At 39.7% G+C, this 27511-nt stretch overlaps 1 protein-coding gene and 1 non-coding gene across 12 annotated transcripts in view; one reads left to right on the forward strand and one right to left on the reverse strand.

Annotated features, from left to right (window-relative positions):
- Positions 1 to 27511, forward strand: part of FRYL (FRY like transcription coactivator) — a 272775-nt gene that overhangs the window by 224479 nt on the left and 20785 nt on the right. For 7 of the 11 annotated variants that reach the window (XM_045474132.1, XM_045474131.1, XM_045474133.1 and 4 more), the window contains 9 exons: positions 2316 to 2486; positions 4704 to 4844; positions 8192 to 8389; positions 12808 to 12969; positions 13093 to 13167; positions 13501 to 13677; positions 17171 to 17179; positions 17560 to 17763; positions 21111 to 21278. In XM_045474132.1, coding sequence (XP_045330088.1) covers positions 2316 to 2486; positions 4704 to 4844; positions 8192 to 8389; positions 12808 to 12969; positions 13093 to 13167; positions 13501 to 13677; positions 17171 to 17179; positions 17560 to 17763; positions 21111 to 21278 — 1305 coding nt within the window. The remainder of the gene's footprint in view (positions 1 to 2315; positions 2487 to 4703; positions 4845 to 8191; positions 8390 to 12807; positions 12970 to 13092; positions 13168 to 13500; positions 13678 to 17170; positions 17180 to 17559; positions 17764 to 21110; positions 21279 to 27511) is intronic. The other 4 variants (XM_045474124.1, XM_045474126.1, XM_045474129.1 and 1 more) reach the window with 1 other exon arrangement.
- Positions 11332 to 11445, reverse strand: LOC123596630. The gene has a single exon (XR_006711786.1). It is a non-coding gene; the product is annotated as a small nucleolar RNA SNORA67 (small nucleolar RNA).

The following is a 27511-nucleotide window of genomic DNA, read 5'->3' on the forward strand; positions in this document are numbered from 1 at the left end:
TTAAACACATAAAAAGATCATGCTTTAAAAACCTATTTTTTTAAGAACATAAGAATCCTAGAATTTTTCAGGAAGATACACACTTTAAAATTTTACTTTACAGAAATTACTTTAATGGGGCACCTGGGCGGCTGAGTCGGTTCAGCATCCAGCTCCTGATTTTGGCTCAGGTCACGCATGGTCCCTGGGTCGTGGGATGGAGCCCTGCTTATGATTCTCTGTCTCTCCCTCTGCCCCTCTCCCCTGCTCACATTCTCTTTTTCTAAAAAAAATAAAAAAGAACTTATTTTAAAATATAAAAATTATTCCTAAAAAATAACAAATTGTGAAATGATAGAATTATGTGATTTAAAAAAAATAGATGATTAATTATATTTTGAAATACAAATGAGAAACATAAATTTATTTTCTTCCTAGTGTATGTTTTATAGGTAAAAGGGTAATACATGAAACTAACTACTTTAAATAATTTTATTAAGCAGCTTTTAAGTTACTTTTCGTGGCCTTCACAGCCTTACATATCTTCATATTTCAGGTCTATCCAATGATAATGTCCTCATGATGAATCAAAGTAATAGTTATATTCATCTGAAAGTTGAAAAATATATGTATTTTAAAAGGTAATTTTCTACAGTTGACCTTGAACAACACAGGGGTTATGGGCACCAACCCCCTCCCCCCCCCCTGCACAGTTGAAAATCACATATGACTTTTTACTCCCCCAAAACATGATTACTAGTACCCTACTGTTGACTGTAAGCCCTACCAATAACACAAACAGGTCAATTAACACATATTTTGTATACTATATGTATACTGTATTCTTACAATAAAGTAAGCTAGAGCAAAGAAAATGTTACTAAGAAAATCATAAGGAAGAGAAAATAGGCTTACAGTACTGTGCTATACTTATCGAAAAGAATCCATATATAAGTGGACCCACACAGTTAAATCCCGTGTTGTTGAAGGGTCAACCATACTTTCTTTAATAAAGGCTCTAGGTTTGGGGTGCCTGGGTGGCTCAGTCAGTTGAGCCTCCGATTTCAGCTCAGGTCATGATCTCACCCTTGTGGGTTCCAGCCCTGCGTTGGGCTCTGTGCTGACAGCTCAGAGCCTGGAGCCTGCTTCGGATTCTGTGTCTCCCTCTCTCTGCTCGTTCCCTGCTCGCACTCTGTCTCTCTCAAAAATAAATAAACATAAAAAACATTTTAAATAAATAAATAAATGTTCTAGGTTTGTGAAAATACATCATAACAAAACATCAATTAGATGGTAGAAGAAATGAGGAAAATGAAAAACGGAAAAGTAGACGATATTTCAGGGACAGCTCTGTGATAGGTGGGAATCAAAGAGTAGTGTGGCCTTTTCCCAGTTCTGCATTATTCAGGTGCCCCCCGGAGCAGACTAAGGAACATCCTCACCAGTAACTCAGGGAACAAGCAAACAAGGTACATGTGATCAGTAAGATCCTCCCAAACATTTTTGTTTTTTAATGTTTATTTTTGAGAGAGAGACAGAGCAAGCATGAGCAGGGGAGGGGCAGAGAGGGGGAGAGACAGAAAATCCCAAACAGGCTCCACGTTGTCAACGCAATGTCTGATATTGGGCTCGATCCCATGAACGTCCTGAGCCGAAGTTGGACATTGAACCGACTAAGCCACCCAGGCATCCCCCACAAACATTTATTGATTCAGTTTCCATAATGTTGTATCAAACAAATTCTAGGAGGTCAATACATTTTGAAGTGACATTAAATTAGTGGCCAAGGACCTTAGGAGCTTATTTCCTGAAGAGCAGTTTGGGGTCTATCCTACAGGTTGTCTGTCATTCACTGCAGGTGCAGGACTTAGCTCTATCAGAGCTCCCGTAGAGTCTTTTGAATATGTCACACATGTGAGCGGCTCTGCAGTTGACTGCTCCCCTGAAGGGGTGGGGAGGGGGGCACAGGGAAGGGAAGGTCTGGGGCTGGTCCCAACCTGGCTGCAAACTCCTCAGTGGAGACTGCCTGTTCCGTTATTGTACACTGAACCATGCAGGGATTTTACAAAACAGTTATAAAATGATATGTAGCATTTACAAAACTATGTAGGGGTTTTACCAAAGGCAGTTTTACAGAGCCTCAGGAATACCTTGTGCTTTTTTTCCTCTTTTCTTGTCCTCTCTTACTTAACTTTTCTACTGGATTAAAATAAAATGCATTAAAGCTTCAACACCTACCTCTAAATTTTTAAATAAATACATTTAGTATAAAATCAAGTTTAAACTTTAAATTGCCTTTATTTGGGGTGAATGACACTATTTTCTTTGTTTTTTAGGTGTGTGCAGAAGAGAAATGCCCAGCGCTGGTCAATCTGGCTCACATGATGAGTTTGTATAGTACACACACATATTCCAGAGACTGTTCTAACTGGATCAACGTAGTATGTAGATATCTGCATGATTCCTTCTCAGATACTACATTTAATCTTGTGACTTATCTTGCAGAGGTAAATTTATCCAAAAAAAAAAAAAATGTAATTGTTTTAACTGTGGCAAAATTTTCACGTAGATTTATTTCTAAAAGCAGTACTGATACTAATTAATCTTTAAATTGTGTTTGAAAGTGAATACAGATAACATTTTTTAAAAGTAAAATATGGGTAATTCCTTTCCAGTATAAAGAAAGTATAAAGCATACTTTCAAGTATAAAGGGTTTTTTTTTTTTTTTAATTTTCATTTTCAGTGTTTATTTTCTCATTCACTGTCCTCAAGTGATATCAACTCAAAATAAGATAAACTTTACCTTTTACTTAAAATATTAAATAAATATATTAACATTTGAATATATTTTCATATTCACTGTCCTCAAGTGACATAAAACTCAAAATAATGTAAACTACACCTTTATTTCAACTAAGAAATGGGTTTTCAGTGGTCTTGATCCTAGAGAATGGTTATAATTTTTTGTTTGTGAAAAATTAGTTCTTGACTGTGAAATCCTTTCTAGAGTAAAATGGCGTGCAAAGGCATTTTTGCTGGGTAAGTTCTTGTTTGGATAATATGTTTGCTCCCTGATCTAAGATATGATTTGAGTGGCTAAAGATGGAATTACAAAAACACTAGCCCTACAATATCATAAAAAGTTAATATCAGGGTGCCTGGGTGGCTCAGTTGGTTGAGCAGCCAACTCTTGATATCGGCTCAGGTCGTGATCTCCCAGCCACAAGATCAAGGCCTACATTTGACTCCAGGCTAAGCATGGAGCCTCCCTGGGATTCTCTCTCTCCCTCACTTTCTATACCCCTGCTCGCATGCACTCTGTCTCTCAAAAGAAATGAACATTTTTTTGAAAAAGTTAATATTTGGCTGTTGAGAAAGTAACTTCATGCCTAAAAAATAAATTACTGAGTAGATAATCCACAAAGAATCTCAAAAGGAAGAAATTCCTACTCACTAAAAATTTTTGTCAGCTTATAATAAAGTGATACCTTCCTTTTTAAAAACTGACCTCTAAAAATTAAACCCAAAACACTGTATAAACTTAAAAAATTATTCATAACTCAATAGGTATTTTAAATATGGCTCAAAACACTGTTTAACTTAGCTATATCCCTGATGTTGACTATCACAGAATGCTTTAGGACTATCATAAAAACCAGTTTCGGACCGGTGTGCATTTTTAAGGTGTTGGTTTGATAGGTTTGCTCCCATCAACCTTACATTTAAGAGAGCTGATGATGGCAGAGAGCGGTGCCTGGCTGGCTCAGTAAGTGGAGCACGCAACTCTTGATCTCGGGTTTGTGAGTTCGAGGCCCACGTTGGGTATAGAGATTACTTTAAAAAAATAAAAAATCTTAAAAAAAAAAAAAAAAGGTGAACTGATGCTGTGAACTGTGTGACAGCTTTCTAACCTGAATAAATACAGGTCTCTAGGTTTATCTTACACCCTTAGGACAATAGCCAACATAAAACCAAGGGTAACTTCCTAAGCCTGTTCTTATCGGCTTTGAGTTTATGCTCCTTAGACCAGCTTCACGTTGGTGCCACCATCAAGCTCACCACTAAGGTAGCACTGCTTCTCCAATCATGGGGTCATGAAGTCTGGAACTGGCACAGGACAGCCTGTATATACCTCGTATGGTGACATTTTTTCACTCTATAGAGAGAATGCTTTGTCCCAAATGTTACTCTCCTTGTTTTATTATTATTGTTAATTCTGAAATTATTCCTAACAACAGTACTGAAACTAGTTGTGTATATTTAGAACCACATATATTTAATCGTCCTGCAAACAATATAAAGTAGACAGTGTGATTATTATTAAAAAAAAAAATCATGGCTCAGAGGTTAAGAAACTTGTCTAAGATCACATAGTTAACAAGTGGCTGTTATGAATGGTTTGGGGATAGTTATTCTTTGGTGATGGTGGTATGATGGTTTTATTCTTAACCTAGAATAAGTGGTGTTTAACTCCAATTAGCTCAGGAAATGAAAGAAAACACTAAGATTAAGATAAAAATAATTATCTATTGATCCTTTCTGAACCGAGGACAAGTAATGGTAATAGACATTGTCTTTTACCTTTGTTATTTATTAGTCTCTGGATTTCTGATCATCTAACCATAAAATCATGGATTAAATCTGTTCTGTTTTTCAGCATCATAAATATAAATACTGAATTTTCCTTAACCTCATGAAATTATACTCTTTATATTACTTTTAGCTGTTAGAGAAAGGATTGTCCAGCATGCAGCAGTCATTACTACAGATCATCTATAGTCTTTTGAGCCATATTGACCTCTCTGCTGCCCCAGTCAAGCAGTTTAATCTGGAGATCATAAAGATTATTGGTAAATATGTACAGGTGAGTGACCACAAAATTTATGTGTAGAATTCCTTGTAAAACAATCCTATGATCATAAAAAAAAAAAAAAAACAACACTTGAAAGGTCCAAGAATAGGGAAGTAGTTAGTCCCTAAGTCATGTTTCCAGGAATACTTATGACATAGAAAGAATGTTCTTCATGTAAGTGACAAAAAGCAAACTCTGAATGGCAGGATTGGTGTGATTTCCGATTTTGATTAATCGTTACATCTCTGAATACACATGTCAGTAGTGGCTGGAAAGAATGTACGTGAGTGGCAGCTGTCATCACCTCTGGACAGTATACTTGTGACTCTTCTGTACCTGCTACTAACCAGATTCTATTACTGAACAGGTACTACTTTTAGAAACAGAAGAGCTCTTTGTAGAGTCTGTATTTTAGAGGTATTTTCTGTGTCTGATAGAAGGAGCCCAGATATTTAGAAAGTAGGAAATCAGACTTGGTTTAAACCACGTAAATGATGGTAAGTCAGTCTGGTCTGTACTGAATTTCACCTTTGAATTATCTGTTAAGAAAGGTCTTGCTGAGCAGAGCAGTGTTGTGGATACAACTTATCAAAGAGAGCAAACTCTTTAAGAGCCTTAACAGATTAAGATTTTTGTTTCTACCCCAGTTATATTTGCATTCAAGAAAGCAAAACTTACAAATGGAAATACTTGGTTAGCGATGAATTTGTCTTAGCCCATATCTGAAAGTAATAAAATGCTATTGGTTTCCATTATTCTGTTCAGTAATCCAGATTCCTTTTATATTCCCTTGAAGATCAGTGAATGCAAATAACGTTAAAATTCTTTGGTGACCCTGTTTATTTTCTCTATCTTCTCTCTGAATGAGAGGCTTCACCAAATAACAATTGTATGTATTTTTTTCTAAAGCACATTTTTCTTTTCTTCTTAAGGTATAAGAAGTTAACTCATCAAGTATTTGCTGGGTCTCCCATAGAGACACACACCACATTGAATTACTAATTTAAAAAAATGCAGATGCATCATTTTATATTCAGAACCACAAGCTCACGTGTCCACTGGGCAAGCAAGTAACCATATGAGGGCATAGATTTCTGACTAAGTGAAGGCACACTCCCCATCTAAAAGGAACAGCACAACTTAGCTTCCCCTCCTGGCTGCCATGTTGGAATACAGAATCCAGAGCAGCCAGAACTTCTAACTTTAAAAAAAAATTTTTTTTTCAACATTTATTTATTTTTGGGACAGAGAGAGACAGAGCATGAATGGGGGAGGGGCAGAGAGAGAGGGAGACACAGAATCGGAAACAGGCTCTAGGCTCTGAGCCATCAGCCCAGAGCCCGACGCGGGGCTTGAACTCACGGACCGCAAGATCGTGACCTGGCTGAAGTCGGACGCTTAACCGACTGCGCCACCCAGGCGCCCCAGAACTTCTAACTTTTAAAGAGAAACTGGAAATGTGGGTTTTTCTGTAAAATCTCCTAATTTCAAAATGTTGACCCAAATTTATTTTCGACTCTTGTGTGAACCGAAGTCATATTTAGCTGACGGGTCATCATGGTTAAGTGACATCTGCTTTATTCAGACATTAAACATTTCACAGAATGGAGCTCCTCCTGATAATCTTTTGTATTTTAGGCACAACTACCAATATACTTTATAGAAACATCTCTGAAAAAGTTTTAGCTTTTTGCAATGCTGAGAGCTTCTAATTATTTCTGTCAGAAAAAAATGATGATGTCTACTTAGTCATAACTTTGTTAAATATAAACTACTTTAAAAAAATGATGTACTTGGGGCGCCTGGGTGGCTCAGTCGGTTAAGCGGCAGATTTCGGCTCAGGTCACGATCTCGCGGTCTGTGAGATCGAGCCCCGCGTCGGGCCCTGGGCTGATGGCTCAGAGCCTGGAGCCTGCTTCCAATTCTGTGTCTCCCTCTCTTTCTGCCCCTCCCCCGTTCATGCTCTGTCTCAAAAATAAATAAAACGTTAAAAAAAAAAAAAAATTAAAAAAAAAAATGATGTACTTAAAATGTCACAAAATCTATGTGGACATTTTTATATTTATTAAATATTTTGTGCTTTAGGTGTCTTCTTATCAAGAGGTTATTAAACATATTGGATAACTCAGTTCTGCCAAAGATTTTTCACTTCCTTTTGGTTGTTGACAGAATGGTCAGCTGTGAAACAATATGTATAGCACAAGGTTGAGATGTGATTATGTTACCATAAGTCAGAAAAAAAGGTTTTTTGACGTGTGTGCTTTTCAACAGATGGCAGAAGAATACTGTAAATTCTTTATTAGAAATTGATTTTTCTTCTCTACAAGTACATCTTTTTTTTTAGCTTTTTAAAAACCTTTTTACTGTAGAAAATTTCAAATAAATATAAAAATAGAATATGTAATGAATGCTTCCTTTTGTACCCATCACACAGCTCAACAATCAACTCATTATTCTGTTTCATTTCTATTCTCCTCACTCCTATTACCCCTCCGGATTATGTTGAAGCAAATCCCAGACATCATTACCATTTTATTCATACATAATTTTTAAGTTTCTCTATAAGATAAGGACTTTTAAAATAATATAACCATATTAACATTATCACCCTTAACAGGATAAACATTAATTCTTTAATATTTACAGGTACATCTGCCATGTAAATCATTTTAAATTATGTTGGTCGAAATACACAAAAACTGAAAGCAGAAAAATAACTCAAAGAACATAGCCACCATATGTGTAGGGGGAAAAAAAACTCACCCTATACAACTCAGTAACTCCTGAGAACATCAGTTTAGAAGTAATGATTAATCAAAATTAGGAATCCTTCCGATCCTACCCTTCAGATTTGGGCTTGGGTCATCAAGAAAAAATCTAAATTCTTTTTAGTTTTTTAAATATTTTTGTGTCTGAAAAAGAAAGTAGGCATTAAAAATTGTTTGCCTCCAAGACTTCAGAAAAGACTTATTTAAAGTTTAGAGTCTGAAAGCATAAACTTCATTTATCTAGAAAGTTCACATGCATACCACCGCTTTGTTTAACCTACCGCCAGATTACTCTATTAGACTTCCTAAATTAAATTAATATTTGTGAAGCACCGATTAGGAGAAATGCAATACCAATTCTGAATTGGTAGTGTTGTAATGTATATGATGTCTCAAAAATCTGACAGTAGAAATAATAATTTTCTTAACTTTCGTAACTCAGATCCTCTGTTAAGGACCTGAAAGTAAAAGCGAATGATTTACAGAAGTTTTTGCAGAAATAATATTTTCATTGTCTACAGTGTACACTAAATTTTGGTTCTTAACTATATATTTATAATTTTTATATGTGCGTTATTTTTTTGAAAACAGAGTCCTTACTGGAAGGAAGCCCTTAACATATTAAAACTGGTGGTCTCTCGCTCTGCAAGTCTCGTTGTGCCCAACGATATCCCCAAGACCTATGGAGGAGATCTAGGTTCTCCTGAAATATCCTTCACCAAGATTTTTAATAACGTCTCCAAGGAGTTGCCTGGGAAGACCTTAGATTTTCATTTTGATATATCTGAGGTAAGGTGCTGTATTTGAAATTTTCATTTGTTCATTTACTCACTCATCCAACAAGCATTGATTAAGTGCATACTCAGTAGGAGACGTTGTGATAGGTGCTTTGAAATTGGGGTGGGGGTGATAAAAAGGCCTGCCCTTGGGAAGCATACAATCTCTTGGGTCAGTGGGTAAATAAACATTGTGATAAGTGCTTTAGCTGGAAGTAAGTTAAAAGTACTGTAGGAAGATACAGCGTGTACCTCTAACCTGATGTGGTGTTGAAAGATAAAGTAACCCTAGGCAAGCATATATGGAAGCTTGGGAACAGGAGATTAATGCAGGAAAAAGCAGCATGTGTGAATGACGCCTCGTAGTGTGAGAAAGCATGGTATTCTGGAAATTTCCAATTTGTACCATATCTTGAGCACAGACTATAGAGAATGCAAGTGTAGAGTATGATGGTAGATGAAGCCGAAGGCAGAGGAAGAGGCAAGATGATTAGGGATCTTGCATGCATCATAACAAGATGGTTTTATCTTGAAGCAGTGGGAACTCTTAAAGGATTTTTAACTGGAGTGGAAATTGTAGGGTTTGCATTTTGGGAAGTTTACTCTGGCAACAGGATGGAAAAAATAGACCAGGATGGAAAAATAGACCAGGTGGAGAGGAGGGAAGTCAATAAGGAATCTGTTAGAATAATTAAAAGGTCCTGTTGGCATGTCTGTAGGCAGTTGCAGAGAAAATGAAAAGGGAAGGGATGGTTTTCAGAATGACTAAGGAAGTCATAAACATCTCCTTGATGGGAAGGAGAGGAAGTACTGAGTGAGGAAGAGGCATCAAGGATATTGCTTCGACAACTGGCTGAATGTTGGTACCTTTGAGAGAGAAGGAGAAGGCAAGGAGAACAGATCTTGGCAGGAAGGGAAGAGTGAGGAGATCAGCCTTGGATATACCAATTCTGAACTAAGAACCTACCAGAGGAGATGCCTAGGAGGCAATCAGAGTTTATGTTTTAGAAGAAAACTGGGGTGGAAGTAACAATGTAAGGTCTTCAATGTTTTATAAGTGGGCAGTGAAAATTGTGAAAGGAAAAATAAGGCTAAAATAAACTAAGACCTGAAAAGCCCAATATTTTAAAGGGAGAGAGAGGCAGGGTCCACCAGTGCAGAAGGGAACCTGGGCCCTTGACTATGTCACATATTAACACAAATCTCACATAAAAATGTTTGGCTCTTGGTGGAAACCCCCAGTTTTGTTTTTTTTCCAGCACCTGAGCCCATTCTTACTGGCCTCGGAGCCATTAAAGTGGTCTTTTAGAAGCCAAAGAAGGAATTTTTCGAGAAGGAAGTTACTGAACAACGATTGCAGGGAAGTTGAGAAAGATAAAAATGGAAGACCTAATTTCTTTAATATTATTGATTAGAATCATATAGATTTAAAAAATGTTTTGCTATTCAGTCTTGGTGTTAGAATTTATCCAAATCTTTATGCGTTGTGTTTTTTAGATAGAAACTATGTTTGTCGCTAATTTTTTAGTTAATATCAGAATTTCTGTCCTGAAGCACATAGCAGAGGAATCTGATAAAGAAATCGGGCTTTCCAGTGTCTTCTGAGTCAGAAATTGTAACTTAATTATCTTGTCTAAAGCAGTGATAAGAATTCTCAAAAACACTTGATATACTTAATTTCAATTTGTTGCTTCAAAGATTGCTAAGTACCTGCTGTGTATAGGCATTGGAGTAGAGGAGCAGAGATGAATCGCACAAGGTCTAGGGGACTCACGTGCACTAGGGAAGACAGCCACGTAAACAAATCACCAACACATGGCAAATGTCCAAGTATAATTACCCAGATGTGTGGCATCAGAGAAGGCCTCCTTGGAGGTCTGGAGTCCCCATTAAAAGATGACCATGGGTTTGGTTGGTGAATATTCCATTCAAAGGCAGGGGTGGGGGGTGGGGGCAGCATGTGCCAAAACACAGGTCCCTAAAGGCAAGGCGTGTTTGGAACACAACAGCAAGTTCAGGTTTGCTGGAGTGTAAAGTGAGGGTGGGTGTGATAGACGTTGAGGTTAGGGAGAGCAGCAGGAACCATGTCATAAAGGAACCGTGTGACATGCAAATGAGCTTGAATACAATTTTCAGATGTAAATTCAAGATGCTTCACAAAGCCAGAATAAATACCGATGAATTGTGGATGAGCATAGAATTTTTACCGAAACAAACTTGGAAATGTTACACATCAGATTTGTAGGGAGAAGCTACATAGATCCCTTCCTCTTTGGAATTATTACCCAGCTTGAATATTTGCAAAAGCACATTACTGAAGCACATAGAACAGTATGCATTGAAAAAACACCAAAATGGTAATAGATTAAATCTGAGTGGTAAGATGACAGGTGGTTTTTTGTTTTTTGTTTTTTGTTTTAAATCACTTTAATATTTTCTGAGCTTTCAAAGAGGATATATTTCATAATCACGATGGGGGATAGGAAGGTGGTGGATTTTTGTTTTTGTTTCTGGGTTTTTTTGCCTCAAAAAGTGACATTTAGTCAAAGGGGGAAAAATGAGAAGTCCATCCTTAGGCTCCCTTCCCTCCCCGTTCCTGCTGCTCTTCGGCCCCCTAAGGACTGAACCTTGGGTAGGGTTAGGTCACAGGACAGCCCCTCAGATAAGGTCAGCAACACTGAGGGGCATCTCCTCAATGGAGGTGTTGTAGAAGGTCTCAGTGTCTCGAAGAGTCCTCTTGTCTTTTTTCACCATGTTGACAGCCACACTCTTATGGCCAAATCATTCACCACGACCGAGTCCGTGGATGTAGTTTTCCCTGCTGGTGGGAAGGTCACAGTTGATGACTAAAGAAACCTATCGCACATCAGTGCCTCTGGCCTAGGTCAGGGGAGAGGACAACTTCAGCATGGCAATGAGAAGAGCACACAGTCTATTCAGAAGAGACTGAAATGTATGTGCTAGGCAGCCACAGGAAGGCAAAGGAAACAAACATCCCCTCTTACCCAGCAACCTAAGGTGTGCCAGATTTTATTCCAAGTTGCTACTTTCCTGAAGAGAGGCATGAAGATGGTGTTTTTTAAAGAAAGCAGATCTCTATTTAAAATAGGAGTAAGTAGGGGCGCCTGGGCGGTTCAGTTGGTTAAGTATCTGACTCTTGATCTTGGCTCAGGCTATGATCTCACAGTTCATGAGTTCAAGCCCCGCATCAGTCTCTGTACTGACAGCATGCGGCCTACTTGGAATTCTCCCTCCCTCTCTCTCTGCCCCTACCCCACTCATGCTCTCTCGCTAAAGAGATAAACTTGGGGCGCCTGGGTGGCGCAGTCGGTTAAGCGTCCGACTTCAGCCAGGTCACGATCTCGCGGTCCGTGAGTTCGAGCCCTGCGTCGGGCTCTGGGCTGATGGCTCAGAGCCTGGAGCCTGTTTCTGATTCTGTGTCTCCCTCTCTCTCTGCCCCTCCCCCGTTCATGCTCTGTCTCTCTCTGTCCCAAAAATAAATAAATGTTGAAAAAAAAATTAAAAAAAAAAAAAAGAGATAAACTTAAGAAACACCCGGGTGGTGCAGTCAGTTAAGCGTCCGACTCTTGATCTCAGCTCAGGTCATGATTTCTCAGTTCGTGAGTTCAAGCCCCACGTTGGGTTCTGTGCTGTTGGCGCTGAGCCTGCTTAGGATTCTGTCTCCCCTCTCTGCTCCTCCCTGCCTGTGCTTTCTCTCTCTAAATAGATAAGTAAAACTTAAAAAATAATAAATAAATAAATAAATAAATAAATAAATAAATAAATAAATAAACTTACAAAGATAATAATAAGATAGGAACGAGCTGTCTGATTGTCTCATCTTCTCAGGGAGTCATTTTCAGTGAAGTCTCCTGATTTAAAAAAAAAAAAAAAGACATCACGTGGTGCCTGACTGGCTCAGTGGAAGTATGCAACTCTTTAATTTTTTTTTATGTTTATTTATTTTTGAGAGAGACAGTGTGAGCAGAGGAGGGGCAGCGAGAGAGGGAGACACAGAATCTGAAGCAGGTTCCAAGCTCTGAGCGGTCAGCACAGAGCCCAATGCAGGGCTCAAACTCACAAACTGTGACATCATGACCTGAGCCGAAGTCGGATGCTTAACCACCTGAGCCACCCAGGCACCCAAAGCAGGCAGCTCTTGATTTTGGGGCCGTGAGTTCAAGCCCCACACTGGGTATAGAGATAACTTAAATAAACAAACAAACTTTAAAAAATAAATTAATTTTTTAAAAGACATCATGACATTTGATTTTTGTAACATCTACTTTATGCTAAGTTATCTTCCTTTGCTTTTTTTTTTTTTTTTTTGGTTGTTTGTAAAAAAAAAAAAAAAACTCCTTACAGATCCATTACTAACCCCTTTATGGTGAAATATCCCAGTCGAACACTGTCCTTTTTGTTTCTCTGCAGACACCAATCATTGGAAATAAGTATGGCGAACAGCATAGTGCAGCTGGAAGAAATGGGAAACCCAAAGTTATTGCAGTTACTAGGAGTACTTCTTCTACTTCTTCTGGTTCTAATTCTAATGCCTTGGTTCCTGTTAGCTGGAAAAGGCCACAGTTATCACAGGTACATTAAAAAAAAATCAGAACCGAACATCTACAGAAGAATCAATTTTGTTGTATGTATGACAGCTTGAGAATTTGTCTTACTTATCAGTAATCCTAACATTTGCATTTTTTCCCCCCTTAGCGAAGAACAAGAGAAAAGCTAATGAATGTGCTTTCTCTCTGTGGTCCAGAATCTGGCCTTCCAAAGAATCCATCCGTGAGTAATCACGATCGCATGCATAAAGGCTGTAAAAATCCTGTTACTACTCCATTAAAAAAAATGGAAATTATTCTGTCTCCTTGCTTGCCTTTTCTAACTTCCCTTATTTCACGGCATTAACTAAGAATGAAAAAGATATGGTCTCCATGGTACTTAGAAGTTACATTAATTAAGTATTCAACCAGTTAGACTTTCGCATGAAAACAAGATTGAAGCTCTGAATTCTTTGACAGATGAAGCCTGCGGTGGCTCTTCGGGCACCAGTGTCTCATGTGCAGTGCCAATGCTGACGGGTGGCCTTTTTTTTTTTTTTTTTTGGCTGGGCCTCAGGTTGTATTTTCTTCTAACGAGGATTTGGAAGTTGGTGACCAACAGACCAGCCTAATTTCTGCAACAGAAGACATGATTCAAGAGGAAGAAGTGGCCGTGGAAGACAACAGCAGTGAACAACAATTTGGCGTTTTTAAGGATTTTGACTTTTTAGATGTTGAATTGGAAGATGCAGAGGTAAGGATGTGGGCAGTCCGTATATTTATAGCTTACGGTTGCAAGTATATGAGAATTAAGGGTTTGACCATAGCATCTTTCCTTATTAAGGTCAGTGTGAGGCCAAGAAGGTAAAATGGGGCTAGATGGGTGATGGGCATTAAGGAGGGCACTTGTGATAAGTACTGGGTGTTACACGTAAGTGACTAATCACTAAATTCTACTCCTGAAGCTAATACTACACTATATGTTAACTAACTAGAAATTAAATAAAAACTTGAAACAACAAACGAATTAAACAAAAATGTTTTTAAAGGTAAAAATCTAAATTGGGACGTAAACGTGACTAGTATGGTTGGTCAGTTAGCAGAAGTAGTCTGAAACAGAAGAGGAACGTCTAATTCTTACTCTTTGCCCCAAGAAATAAAAAGTGAAAAATGGGTTTCTTCCAAAGTTATGTCTTTAATTTAGGATATGCTTATGTTTCAAATGAGACAAATTAATATGCAGCAAAATGGTAAAAAATTATATTAAAATTTATCTAACACTATTTTAAAGTATAAGTACAAACACTTAACACTAAGTTAAATTAAATGAACTCACATGATTTCGAGGGCTTTGGCTCTCCAGAACTCTCTACTGTGTCAAATGACCGAGATTCTACCTGCGACATCCTCACTGTTTTCTTCTTCGTACTCTAGCCAGCCCCCTCAAATGACTCATTTCACGTAGCACCAAGGGGCTCTCTCCTCTAAATTGATTCAGTCTAGATTAAATTGATAGGTATGTGTCAATTTAGATGATTTCGAAATGAAAAATCGGACTCAAAAGGCAGATTTACGAGCTTACAAAACTGAGGTAGTCCAGAGGGTTATAGCTTATTTAGATGTGGCTCAGGGAGGTCTCTGATCATTTCTCTGCAGTTGGCTAGGCTCCGCCCTTCTCTGCAAGTCTCTGTCACATGGTTATGTTCACATCCAGCAGTGTTCAAAGCCAATGAAGGTCACTTTTGTAACAGTGAAGAAGTTGCTCTCCTAAACGTCCTCAGCACACTTCCTGTTACATTAGTGGGTCAAGCTGGATCATTTGCCAATTTCTGAAACAGTCATTGTGGCAAAGAGAACAGGATTGCCCTGACATTGTGAGGCTCTTCGGGACCTATTCCTGTAGCTCATCCCCCTAAACTTGCAACTCCTAAATCTAAAACGTTTGTCACATAAGTTTCAAAAGTGTTCATTCTAAAATGTATACAAATACCTATATTTGAGAAGCCCAAAATGCCTTGTCATCCGGTATCCATCCCATGTCATTGACACATCTTTCTCCAAAGAATTTAAAGTCGCTCACATAACTCAAATGCATTGATTAACCCTCTTGAAGGGATGTTTCCTTTGGCTCCAATAGGTGAGGAGGGATGAAATGTAATGGCCTGCGCCGTGTCACATCATTAGTTGTGGACAGGAGACCAGTTTAAGGAGGTCCTCCTACATGCTTCATCCTCCTTTGCATATAGAAGGGTACAACCATGGTAGTTCAGGGTCAAACCAATTGCCTTTGTACTCGGCATGAACATGTTCCCAAAGACACATGGATAGGTTCACAGGAGCCCCAAGCAAGTATTATTCAGCCTGATAGGGCAGTGGCTTTTAAACTTTTTTTGTTTTTGTTTTTACTGTGATCCATACTTAATACATTTTATATCACATCCAAGTAGATACACATACCTTTAAAATGAAAGTTTCAAGAATACGCAGCCTTGTGGCACCTTGCTGGCTCAGTCAGTGGAGCATGTGACTCATGATCTTGGGGTTGTGAGTTCAGGCCCCACACTGGGTATAGAGATTACTTGAAAAAAAATAAAAAGAATATGCAATATGCAGCCTCACCCTATGCTGTTAGGCACGCTGATATTTCCTGTTCTCTTTCATTTTTTTTTCCAAGGTGGCAGATCACCATCCCCTAAAATTGATTTCACATCCCCAATTTCAAAAACACGTTATAAGAAGTAGGACTGACTTGAATAATCAGGCAAGAAAGTCTGATGGATTGAAGAGCCTTGCTGCCCGACCACAAGGGCATGAGCAGCTCCTAAACTCTAATGCAGTTATTTGTTTTCAATTGAGAGTTTAAAATTTGTGAAGGCAGGCAGGCAGGCAGGCTCTTGACATGTTTGTAATGGTAAAGTTATTTATTTTGTTTGCTTTTTTATCTTCTTTTTTTTTTTAAGAACTCTGTAAATGCTTCCAAGTTTATCCCATACCCTAATACATAGGTACTAATTCACATGGCTTTTGAACAGAACTTTGGCAAATTGAATTAAAGACGCTTAATGTAGTTTTGTCTTTAATTCAAGTCATAGTGATTTGGGTGGGTGGTGTTCATGTATGCCTCATAATTAGACAATTCAAATAGTAGAGATTTTTTAAAACCTAAATATACTCTTGCTTAAAACATGGTGGTAGGAAATACTTTGCTACAAAACAAATGAAACGTAATTAAACTTCTAAAATACCCCCCAAATACCCGCCAACCTTGGAAGCTCCCCATTCATTCACCAAACAAATATTTAGGGCTGTTGCCATTATTATGTACTGTGCTACATAATAATAATTGAAATATCTGGTAGGAAGGTGGCTTTTTGAACTTTGACCTGCAGGGTTTCTAAGACTTCAAGGATGTACCCAGAGTGCAGGCAAAGAGCTCCTTGTTACCTTTTGCAGCCAGAGCGGCTTGGGTTTAGTTCATCAGCTTTGCACGGTTGACTTCCATTTTAAATTTCATTCGAAATAAGTATTGCTTTTCTTTATTTAAAAAAAAAAAAAAAAAAAAAAAGGATTTGAAAACCTCTATCCTAGCCAGTGCCTCTCGAGTAAAGGAACACAAATAAATCCTATATTGCTGGCCAACTCATTGTCATTTGTCATATCAGGGCTTAAGAGCGAGTGTAAGAATTATATCCTTGCAAAAGGAGGATCAGCTTAGAATAACAGAAACATAACTTCTATAAATCCATAAGTGGGGTGAAATTGAAATCTGCCCTATTTCCTCTTGACCTTTTGAACTTGTCAAAAGTTATGTTTTGATGGCTTTGATCTTGATTTTAGACTATTTTATAGTAAAAAATGGCCACTGGGTTTAGCCAGAACCATTCTCTAGACGAAAATAATTGTGACCCTGTATGTTGTCGACTGAATGTGGGTACTTTAAGTCAGTTTTGCATTGTATCAAGTATTAAATCTATGTAAATCTTGAAGATTTTCTGAAAGTTCGTGTTTGCAAAGTGTATCACAGAAATGTTGTTTTCAGTGTCTGTCTCTGACTTCTTCATAATATATTTTGCATAAAAAAGTAATTTGAATCACATGTTGGCTTTCTACTCAGAGCTTAATCCAGAGCTTGAATCAGTCTTTGGGTTTGAGAAATCACAAAGAGTTTTCCCCCAAAAGTGTAGCGTATATTTAAATGTTTGTCTTCGTTCTTTCTAATTCTGTGTGTTTTCCTTTTTGCTAACCAGGAACTGCAGGTAAGTTGCAGCCTGGTGTTGTGGATTGTTTATGTATCGTTGTCTGTGATGTATTCGTCTTCTTCGTGGTCTCATTTGTGTTTGGGCATTAGAATAGAAATGGCCTAGACAGTAGGTTTAGTCGGTCCCCAGTCATACAATATAGGAGGTCAAGAAAATTATTTAGTTAAAACAGGCTCAACCAAATATTGTGATCTCTTTAAATATGAATATTTAATGATGTTTTAAAAGTTTCGAGAAATTGAAGGGCTGATTGAAACTCTGCTTATGATGACGCATTGAGTATTTTTCATCTCAGTACATGTTTTCCTGGTGTGTTGTGTTTACTGTATTTATACACATGTATCTGAGGCCTTAGAGATCATGTCTTTCTTTTTCAGGGTGAAAGTATGGACAATTTCAACTGGGGAGTCCGCAGGCGCTCACTGGACAGTATTGACAAAGGGGACACTCCTTCCCTCCAAGAGTACCAGTGCTCCAGCAGCACCCCCAGCCTGAACCTGACCAACCAGGAAGACACGGACGAGTCCTCGGAAGAGGAAGCAGCTCTCACAGCAAGCCAGATACTGTCCCGCACGCAGATGGTACACACTTACCTTCTCATACAGCGACAGTTGGTCTCACTCTCCTCTTAACTTCCACCTTAGTAATTACTGTCTCTGGATTTTCCGATTTTCATTTCACTTTGGGTAAAACGCACACACCGAAATGAAAATACAGAGTTGCATTGCTAATGGAGCATGCTGTTCATGACATTACTCAACATTTATGTTTATGCCGCACACCCTTCAGCAGCTGAGACAGTGTTACCTTCTCTCCTAGTGATGGCGAGTCGCTCTGGACACTTCTAGAGGTCCTCATCTTGAGTGACACGTAGTTTTGGTATCCGTGTGGACGCCAACACTGCTTTATCTGCCACCCACTTTTCTTTGCTAGTTGGCGTGGAAAGATCGAGCACAGCTCTGTGACTTTCGAGATCAGGTCAGTTATATGTGGGGGTTCTGACTTGTGGCCCAGAGGCTACATGGCAGAGATTAAGGAGTGAGTGAAACATGAGAAAAGGAAGCCCACAAGACTAGTCTGCCTGCTCAGAAATGTGGGAGCGAAAGGGGTGGCAGGAGGAAAGGAGGTGTGGAAGCGCCCCCGCGGGGCACATAGGTAGGAATCAGTGGTGCCAGCAGGCTGCACTGACCTAGCTCTCAAGGGATACCCTTTTCACACTGAGCCCAGCCATGCCCTCTCTTTTGCCCCTGTTTGCTCCACGTTCAGTCGGCTGGTGGAGCGCTGGCCGCGGTGTTGAGTGGCAGGGGCTGCTCTGGCTGTAAACAAAATGGGAAGTCGCCAGTTTGCACATGGCTTCCGGTCACCTCTCCAATTTGGGCATCTCCTTGTTGTCCCACGATGTCTTTCAGTCAACCCTCATTTAAGCGTTAAATGACGAACAGCAACTGATGATAATAACAGCAACTGTCACCACTCACTGGATGCTTGTCATGCCCCAGCCTCTGTGAAGGGTGTTTGGCATCTATTAGTCTGCAGAACGCCCCGCCCCCCCAACCACATGAAGTAAGCATGGTTATCGCAATTCTGCAGGACGAGCCACTTGTCCCAGGACACATAGCTACTAGTTAAGTAGGCTGGAACCAAGCCGTCTGCCTCCACATCCATGCCACCTAACGCTTCGTCCTCCTTGGGGCTATTTTCATTTAATCGAGTTACTGGCAACAGTGACTGAAGGAGGCACCAGCCCTCCGTGGAGCCAGACCGTGGCATTGTGCCGCCAACCTTCTGTGTAACTATGGTCAACCTACCTAACTTCCCCTTTAAAACTGAACTCTGGATAGTGTCTGCCTCATGGGAATTTTATGAGGAGGAAGGCCACCCAGCCTACAATAAATGCTTAACAGAGGTTTGCTCCCATGAGAGCCATGGGATAGAACTGCCTGTCTCCTCAAAATCCTAGAGGAGAACACAGGCACCAACCCCTCCGAACTCGGCTGGAACAACTTCTTACTCAGCACGTCTCCAGAGCAAGGGAGACAAAAGCAAAACTGGACTACTGGGACCTCATCAAAATAAAAAGCTTCTTTACAGTGAAGGAAACAGTCAATAAAACTAAAAGGCAACCGACAGAATGGGAGAAGATACTTGTAAATATCTGATAAGGGATTAGTATCCAAAATCTATAAAGAACTTACCACACTCAACACCCAAAAAATAAATAATTCAGTTAAGAAATGGAAGAAGACATGAATAGACATTTTTCCAAAGAAGACATCCAGATGGTTAACAGACACATGAAAAGATGCTCAACATCACTCATCACCAGGGAAATACAAATCGAAACCACAATGAGATAGCCCCTCACACCTGTCAGAGTGGCTAAAATTAACAACACAGTAAACCACAGATGTTGGTGAGGATGCAGAGAAAGGGGAAACCCTCTTAACACCGTTGGTGGGAGTGCAAACTGGTGCAGCCGCTCTGGAGAACAGCATGGAGGCTCCTCAAAAAGTTAAAAATAGAACCACCCTATGACCCAGCAACTGCACTACTAGGTATTTACCCACAGGATACAAAAAGACAGATTCGAAGGGGCACATGCACCCCAATGTTTATAGCAGCACTATCAACAATAGCCACATTATGGAAAGAGTCCAAATGTCCATCGACTGATGAATGGATAAAGAAGATGTGGTATATATATACAATGAAATATTACTCAGCCACCAAAAAGAATGAAATCTTGCCATTTATATAGTTTATTAATGCTAAGTGAAATAAGTCAGAGAAAGACAGATACCATATGATTTCACTAATGTGTAAAATTTAAGAAATAAAACAGATGAACAGAGGGGAAGGGAAAAGAGAGAAGAGAGGGAAACAAATCACAAGAGACTCTTAAGGACAAAAAACAAACTGAAGGTTGCTGGAGGGGAGGTGGTAGACGGATTGGGGCTAGATGGGTGATGGGCATGAAGGAGGAAACTTGTTGGGATGAGCACTGGGTATTGTATGGAAGTGATGAATCACTAGATTCTGCTCCTGAAACCAATATGGCACTACATGTTAACTAAGTAGAATTTAAATAAAAATGAAAACTAAAAAAAAAAAAAAAGAAGAAGAAGAAGAAAGAGAGAAAAAAAGAAAAGAACTATCTCCTTATAAAGCCAACCCTAGTCCTAGTGGTAACAAAATTAAAAAACGAATTCAAAGTTGCTTCCTTTTCACAGGGGGAATGATGGTTTTTGCCTTTACCTACTCTAAATCAGAAACTTGATGATTTATGTTACTGACGATGAAGAATTTATAACCCTGCTTATAAAAGGAAAAACTCTAGTATTCCCTTTTTTTCTGATTCTTTTCCAAGAGTATAAACCCACTAATGACAGACTGCCCTTACAACAACTTTATTGTCCTAATTCTTCTTGGCTGACTGAAGTTTTGTCATATTTTGGCATAGAGAAGTGAACAGCCTGTTCAGACTTTACGTGGCTGCCCCCCGGTTAAGGCTGCTTCTTGCGAAAGCACTGCCCGCCGGGCCCTGGAGCCACAGGGAGGGAGAGAGCCCTCGTCCTCACAAGTGCTCACACCTGCTCACACCGGCTGAAAACACAACACATTACCATAAAAAGTGAATTTGGGTTCACGATGAATGTAGTTATGCGGAGGTCTTCCACTTTGGTAGTTTTTGTTTAGCGAAGCTTAACCTGCATGAATGGATGCAGCTCATGCTGCTGGGTTAGCTGCTCATATTAGCAGCATCGATTCTGTCACAGAGTAACAGAGTGGGGGGGGGGGAGGGAAGGTAATTTTAGGAAGTCAGGCTCTTTCTAACTAAGCCCCCAAAATATGATACAGAGGCGGTGTGGCTTTTGTGACCATCACTGGCTCACGGATGACTTCCTTATTTCCCTGTTTCTCCTTGCAGTTAAACAGTGATTCTACTGCAGACGACACACTGCCAGACCATCCCGATCTACTTGTTCAGTCTCAAGATTCCACTGGCAGCGTCTCAACGGAAGAAGTGCTTCAAATCAGAGATGAGACCCCAAGTTTGGAGGCTTCTCTAGATAATGCTAACAGCCAGCTGCCTGAGGTGGGGAGAAATGGGGGCTGGTGCCTGGCCAATCTGGGCTCCTTTTAGCACTCTGTTACATCCCTTGCTTTTCTTTCAAAAGAGTTTTCATCTGATACACTAATTATTTGATTTGTTTCCAGTATTTCTAACCTGTTGGGTTGTTTTAAATGGAATAGTCAAATCTGATGATTTAAAAAAAAAAAAAAAAAAGTTGGCCGATTAAGGAAATGACCCACAGGTTATAAATAATCTTGAGTGTTTTTAATGAGCATTTTGTGCTGCAGAGTGTGATTGAGGTCAATGTCAATGGACAGATGCTTCTCTGGGGTGGTGAGCATCTTCTTTGGTGCTGTATCTTCTTGGAAGGACGGCTTTTATTTTTTCTTCTCTTTTTGCTTTGTGTTTGGGTTTATGTGATTGGTGCTATGATTGGGATTCAAACCTCAGGCCAGCTGTGTTAGCAGTTGGTTAAATGAAACCTTTTTAAAAGAGACGTTGGAACTACTAGTATTACGATTTTTGGAAAGGCCTGTGAGAAGTAAGCCAGATCCCAAGATAATGACTGACCAAAAATAAGTAAGTATTTGTCTTCTTAGTGGTTTTTTTCCCTTAAGATTATTATACTCTTTTTTCTTATTTTTTTTTTTTTTTAACTATAATTGCTATAGTTCTGTCATATGTGCTTTTATGCTTTGGTAAGTATTAGGGAAATACTACATTTTTTTCAGTATTAACCAAATTAATGTAATTACTAGATCTCATTATTTTAGTTAGTTGAATTCTCATGTTCTTATTAAGCTTATAGTGTATTTTATATTTTTAACAGTAAGCATAGTTTGGAATGAAGGCATTTTGGCATTTAAAATATATTTTTTTTAATGTTTGTATATATTTTTTTTTAATTTTTTTTTTAACGTTTTTATTTATTTTTGAGACGGAGAGAGACAGAGCATGAACGGGGGAGGGTCAGAGAGAGAGGGAGACACAGAATCGGAAGCAGGCTCCAGGCTCTGGGCCATCAGCCCAGAGCCCGACGCGGGGCTGGAACTCACGGACCGTGAGATCGTGACCTGGCTGAAGTCGGACGCTTAACCGACTGCGCCACCCAGGCGCCCCTTAATGTTTGTATATTTTTGAGAGAGAGAGAAAGAGAGAGACAGAGTGTGAGCAGGGGAGGGACAGAGAGAGAGGGAGACACAGAATCCAAAGCAGGCTCCAGGCTCTGAGCGGTCAGCACCGAGCTGGATGTGGGGCTTAAACCCACGAACCATGAGATCACGACCTGAGCTGAAGTCAGATGCTTAACCAAATGAGCCACCCAGGCGCCTCTTTTTGGCATTTTAAGTGTATGCCTAGTATGGCTTAAGTTTAGATAATTCAACAAATATTGAGATTCTCTTAGATGCCACGCATTGAATTAGATGCTAGAAAGATGAATAAGGCATGGTGACCCTCACTCTCAGAGAGGGAATTGTCAATTGAGAGAGATAGAGGAGGTGTAAAAAAGAAAAGAAAAAAAAAAAGCATTCCATTCCAGTACAAGAAACTTAATAACAGCATGTTCAGGGCTTTGTGAAAACTCAGGAGAGACTGATCATCTGTACACCGGGGAGATGGTGGTAAAGGGCAGTCCCGGCAATGGGGACATTGCAGGCAGAGGGACACCATGTGGAAGGACAGGGCAGCGTGAAATAACATGGCATGTTCAGGTAACCGCAGGACATTGAGTACTTCTGGAGAATAAAATGGGAGGAGGAGAAGAGATGGGTAGGGTCTAAGATGAGAAGGGTCCTACATGCCATATTGAAGACGTAGACTTTATCTCAAAATGATCACGAGTCATGAATTGTCATTGAAGAGATACCTGTTACATGACAAGCACTGTACCAGATGCCTAAACGAGAATACAGGTCATGCAAGCATTCGGTGATTTCACCGATACCCATGGAGCCCCTACTGCATGCTGGTCACTATTCTAGGCCCTGGGCATGTGGTGCCATGGGGAAAAGCCTCCTGGTTTTATGGAGCTTACTTGTAGTAAAAGATATGATAAGCAGGTAAGACAGAATAAATACATCAGAAACTCATCACCCTCTTAGCCGTACTAAGAAAATCTAACAGAAATGTGGAATCGGTGAGGGAGAAAAGGCGGCACTTGAAGTGAAGCCTCAGTGACAAGGAGATGTGGAGGGAGGAAGTCCCAGGCTGAGGGAGCAGCAGTTAAAAAGGCCACGGTGTGTGTGAAGAGCAAGCTGGCCTGTGGGGCTGGATCGCAGTGAACAGGAGCCGGGAGGACGGTCGAGGAGAGGGGTGGGCAGATCCTGCAGCCACAGAGCAGGTAGCCGTCGGAGCATTTGAGCAGAAGAGGGACATGATCTGATTGAGTCTGCGTTTTAAAATCTCTTCTTTGGTGTGGAATACGGAAAGTAGATTCTGGTACCTGCCACATGAAGCTTGCAGTCTAGGCACCTGTCATCAGGAGAGGGTCCATCCAGTCTGGTTTGTGTTCTAGTGAGGTCTCTGTGAGAAGTGTGGAGGGTGGGTGGGAGGAGGCCGAGAGGAGATAAACCAGAAGAACCTTAGATAAGATAAGGGGGGCCTGAAAGAGTGCATGAAACTGACAAATGTTTCCGGGAGAGACTGGACCGATTGAGAGATGCACCTTAAGTAGCCTGTATTCCTTTTCGGTTGCTGGGAGGCTTGTTAAGTGAGCCTTAATTCCTTGTTAATAACCTATCGACTGTGTCTGGTTTGGATCATAGCATGTGAAAAGGTCTCATTAGAAACCATGGAAAACAGCCCAGTACTAGAAATACCTTCCTAACAAAAGCAGTGAGGTTAATGGTTGTGTGTCGTAATTCTGTTTACTTGACAAATGGGAAGTCTTTTATTTTTGGTTATTAAAATAGCTATAATCATAGTAAACTACTGATAGAAATTCATATCATATTTATATTTATTGGAGATAAACTGAAAATTCACATGTATTTCCATATATATTGGAAACTGTTATTTCAGGTGGGACGGTCACTCATCCAACAGGACTACATTTAATGGCTTGTTTCCAAGACACTGTAAAGTTCCTGATGATACTTTTTTTTTTTTTCCTAAAGGAAAAACACTTCACTGTACTAGGTTTATTTCCTTTTCCAGTCGTGGGTTTCATTTTCACTGTAAGCTTTGACACAAGTGAATAAGGATGAAGTAGATATTCATAAGCCATAGGATTTCATTTGGAAACAGTTCTGTTAACTTTACAATTATCACCAAAGAATGGCTGTCCAAGGAGAATAGTACGAGTTTGTTTCTGTTAGGTATGCTAACCTAGTCTGTTTTTCCCTCGTATGCCAGGGAGTGTCAAATGACCTCAAATTGCCCTTTTTAAAAAGGCATGAAAACACCAGGATAATGAAGTAAAACCATAATTCTGTTAACTTCTCCGGATGAGGAGTTAATTTGAATAGGTGAAATACTTTCTGAATTAAAGGGAGAATCCAATCCTAGAGTTGGTTGAGGGTTTTTTCCCCTTCAATGATGTTAATATCAGGAAGATAAAACAGAACAGGCTGATGTGTTTCATGTCATGACAAACTTTCAGAGCTCAGTTTGCTCCTTTCTTCTCTGGAATGTGTACAAATTACACTCTGAGCTGTTAAGGGATTACTTTCTTCACTTGTATTTATTAGAGAAACCTTCACTAGAATTTCTTCTAGTATTTGTAATAGTTTACATACCAGTTCATGGATGACAGAGATTACTCCTTACAGGAAATGAATCTTTGATTTTTTATTTTAATGTTTTATTTATTTTTGAGACAGAGAGAGACAGAGCATGAGCAGGGGAGGGGCAGAGAGAGAGAGAGAGAGAGAGAGAGAGACAGAATCCGAAGCAGGCTCCAGGCTCCGAGCTGTCAGCACAGAACCTGGCGCGGGGCTCGAACTCACGGACCGTGAGATCGTGATCTGAGCCGAAGTTGAACGCTTAACCGACTGAGCCACCCAGGCGCCCCAGGAAATGAATCTTTGAATGTAATTGTGTGTGTGGTGTGTGTACACACACACATCATTGTGTAATAAGATAAAGCTCAAGAAAATTTGAGTCTCATAATGTACATATAACAGTGGAATCCATTCCATTAGCCCAAAAGCACTCTCTTCATGAAATCTAAGTGCTATTAGAAAATTTCAGCATGTAGTATATGTTAATAGTTACAGGTAAAACGTCTATTTTGTAATTGTTATTCAATAACAAATGACAACCAAATATAGGTATAAAGTAATGAAAAGTGAGGGCATTAAACTAAGAAGTGTGGTGGGTTATCTCAACATGGTATATTCCAGTTGATGTAGAAGGAAAAGTAAATGCTAATAAAATTCTAGGTATAGAAATGCCTCTAACACTGTCACATAAATTATCTTTCCAAATAACTAATGCTTGCCACTTGAATGGCCAATCTTTTTTTGTCTTTTATTATTATTTTTTTAATGGTTATTTATTTTTGAGAGAGAGAGAGACTGAGCACGAGTGGGGGAAGAGCAGAGAGAAAGGGAGACACAGAATCTGAAGCAGGCTCCAGGCTCTGAGCTGTCAGCACAGAGCCCGGCGTGGGGCTCGAACTCAGAAACTGTGAGATGATGACCTGAGCTGAAGTCGGAGGCTTAACTGACTGAGCCACCCAGGCCAAATCTTTTTTAAGAACTTCAGATGCAGACAGAGCATATTGAATATAAGCTTTTGGAATGATTAAGGAATGATTGTACTGTATTATTTAAAAAGTGCTATTCTGTGCAGACTCAGAGTTTGCTGCCTTCTCTGCTTAATAACTCCAGGCCAATTTTCCCTTTAATACGTTTTGTGTTTTCCTGCCGCATTTCTGTGCCACATTTCTTTCCTATCTTCTGTGTCCTTTTCCCTGAAATGCTGTCTTGGTCAGCTTGGGCTCCTATAACAAAATGTCAGAAGCTGGGCATCTGAAGAAATCTCCTTCTCACTTCCAGAGGCCAGGGAGTCCAAGATCAAGGTGCCAGCTGGTTCATTGTGTGGTGAGGCCTCTCTTCCTGGTAGCTCTTCCTGCTGTGTCCTCACATGTTTAAAAAAAAAAAAAAAAAAAAAAAAAAAAAGAACTAGCTAGATCCCTGGCCTCTTCTTGTAAAGGCACTCATCCCATTCATGAGGCCCCTCCACTACCCAAAGGCCTCATCTCCTAAAACCATCACATTGGGGGTTGGTGTTTCAACATATGAATTTTGAGGGGATAAAAACATTCAGTCCATGACACTATTACTAACCCACCTTTGTCAAAGCCCATCATATGTTGTTTTCTCCAAAGAGACTAGTCTCCATTACCTCAAGCAGATGTGACCTTTCCCTTCTTTGAGTAACAGTAGTCCTTTGTATAGTGCACGTAATATTTACCTTACACTTAATATATGCTATATTACCGTTATTCGCATATTAGCCTAATCCCGTTAGATTGTAAATTAATTGTAGATAGCTATTAATTTATCCCAGAGCACCCAGCCCAGAATCTGGTCAAAATCCTTCATTTGTTTTATGTTACAGATGAATTTTACAGATGTATAAACTGAGACCCATACTAGTCTCAGGTCAGGGGCTCTTTCACTTGCTTTTCATATTTTGGAGGAAAAATTCTTTGACCCACGAAGAAGAGTGACTCTGCTGCACAACTAAGTAGTAACTTAGGACCAAGCACGGCAAGGAACTGATCTTTATTCCTACGACGGAGACCATCAGTGCTTATTTTCGCACGGATTAAACTAACATCCGTGCACCTTAAAATTTATGTCGATACACCATCATGGTACACATACGCTTTGGAAGTATCTTTCTTTTTCAGGAGTGGTGGTTCATTTATTTAGCCAGTGTGTGTTGGGCTTCTAGTGGGTGCAGGGCATGTGTCAACACTGTTTCAGTCATGTTGCAGTGAGTAGGAAGGGAAAACCACTGGTGCCTAACATAGGAGTGTATCATCATTTGCCTAGAGTTAGACGGGTGCAGGCATTCTCTTTGGTGAATGAGCTTGTAATTCATTCAACTTGCAAAGTACAGCAGTCCAAAATTTCCCAGGGTTTGCTGAATTCTAACTCTGTGATGAAGTGTCGTCCTATTACCTGAAAGTAACTCTTCCATCACAAATACTCAGCTGTTTAGAAACCAGTAAGCATGTACTTGTTTCAGTTCAGCATCCTCCTGACTGATCAGTACCTGTTCTAGCTTCGTGGACAGCCCCA

This window comes from Leopardus geoffroyi, chromosome B1, assembly GCF_018350155.1.
Source record: "Leopardus geoffroyi isolate Oge1 chromosome B1, O.geoffroyi_Oge1_pat1.0, whole genome shotgun sequence".
NCBI lineage: Eukaryota > Metazoa > Chordata > Mammalia > Carnivora > Felidae > Leopardus > Leopardus geoffroyi.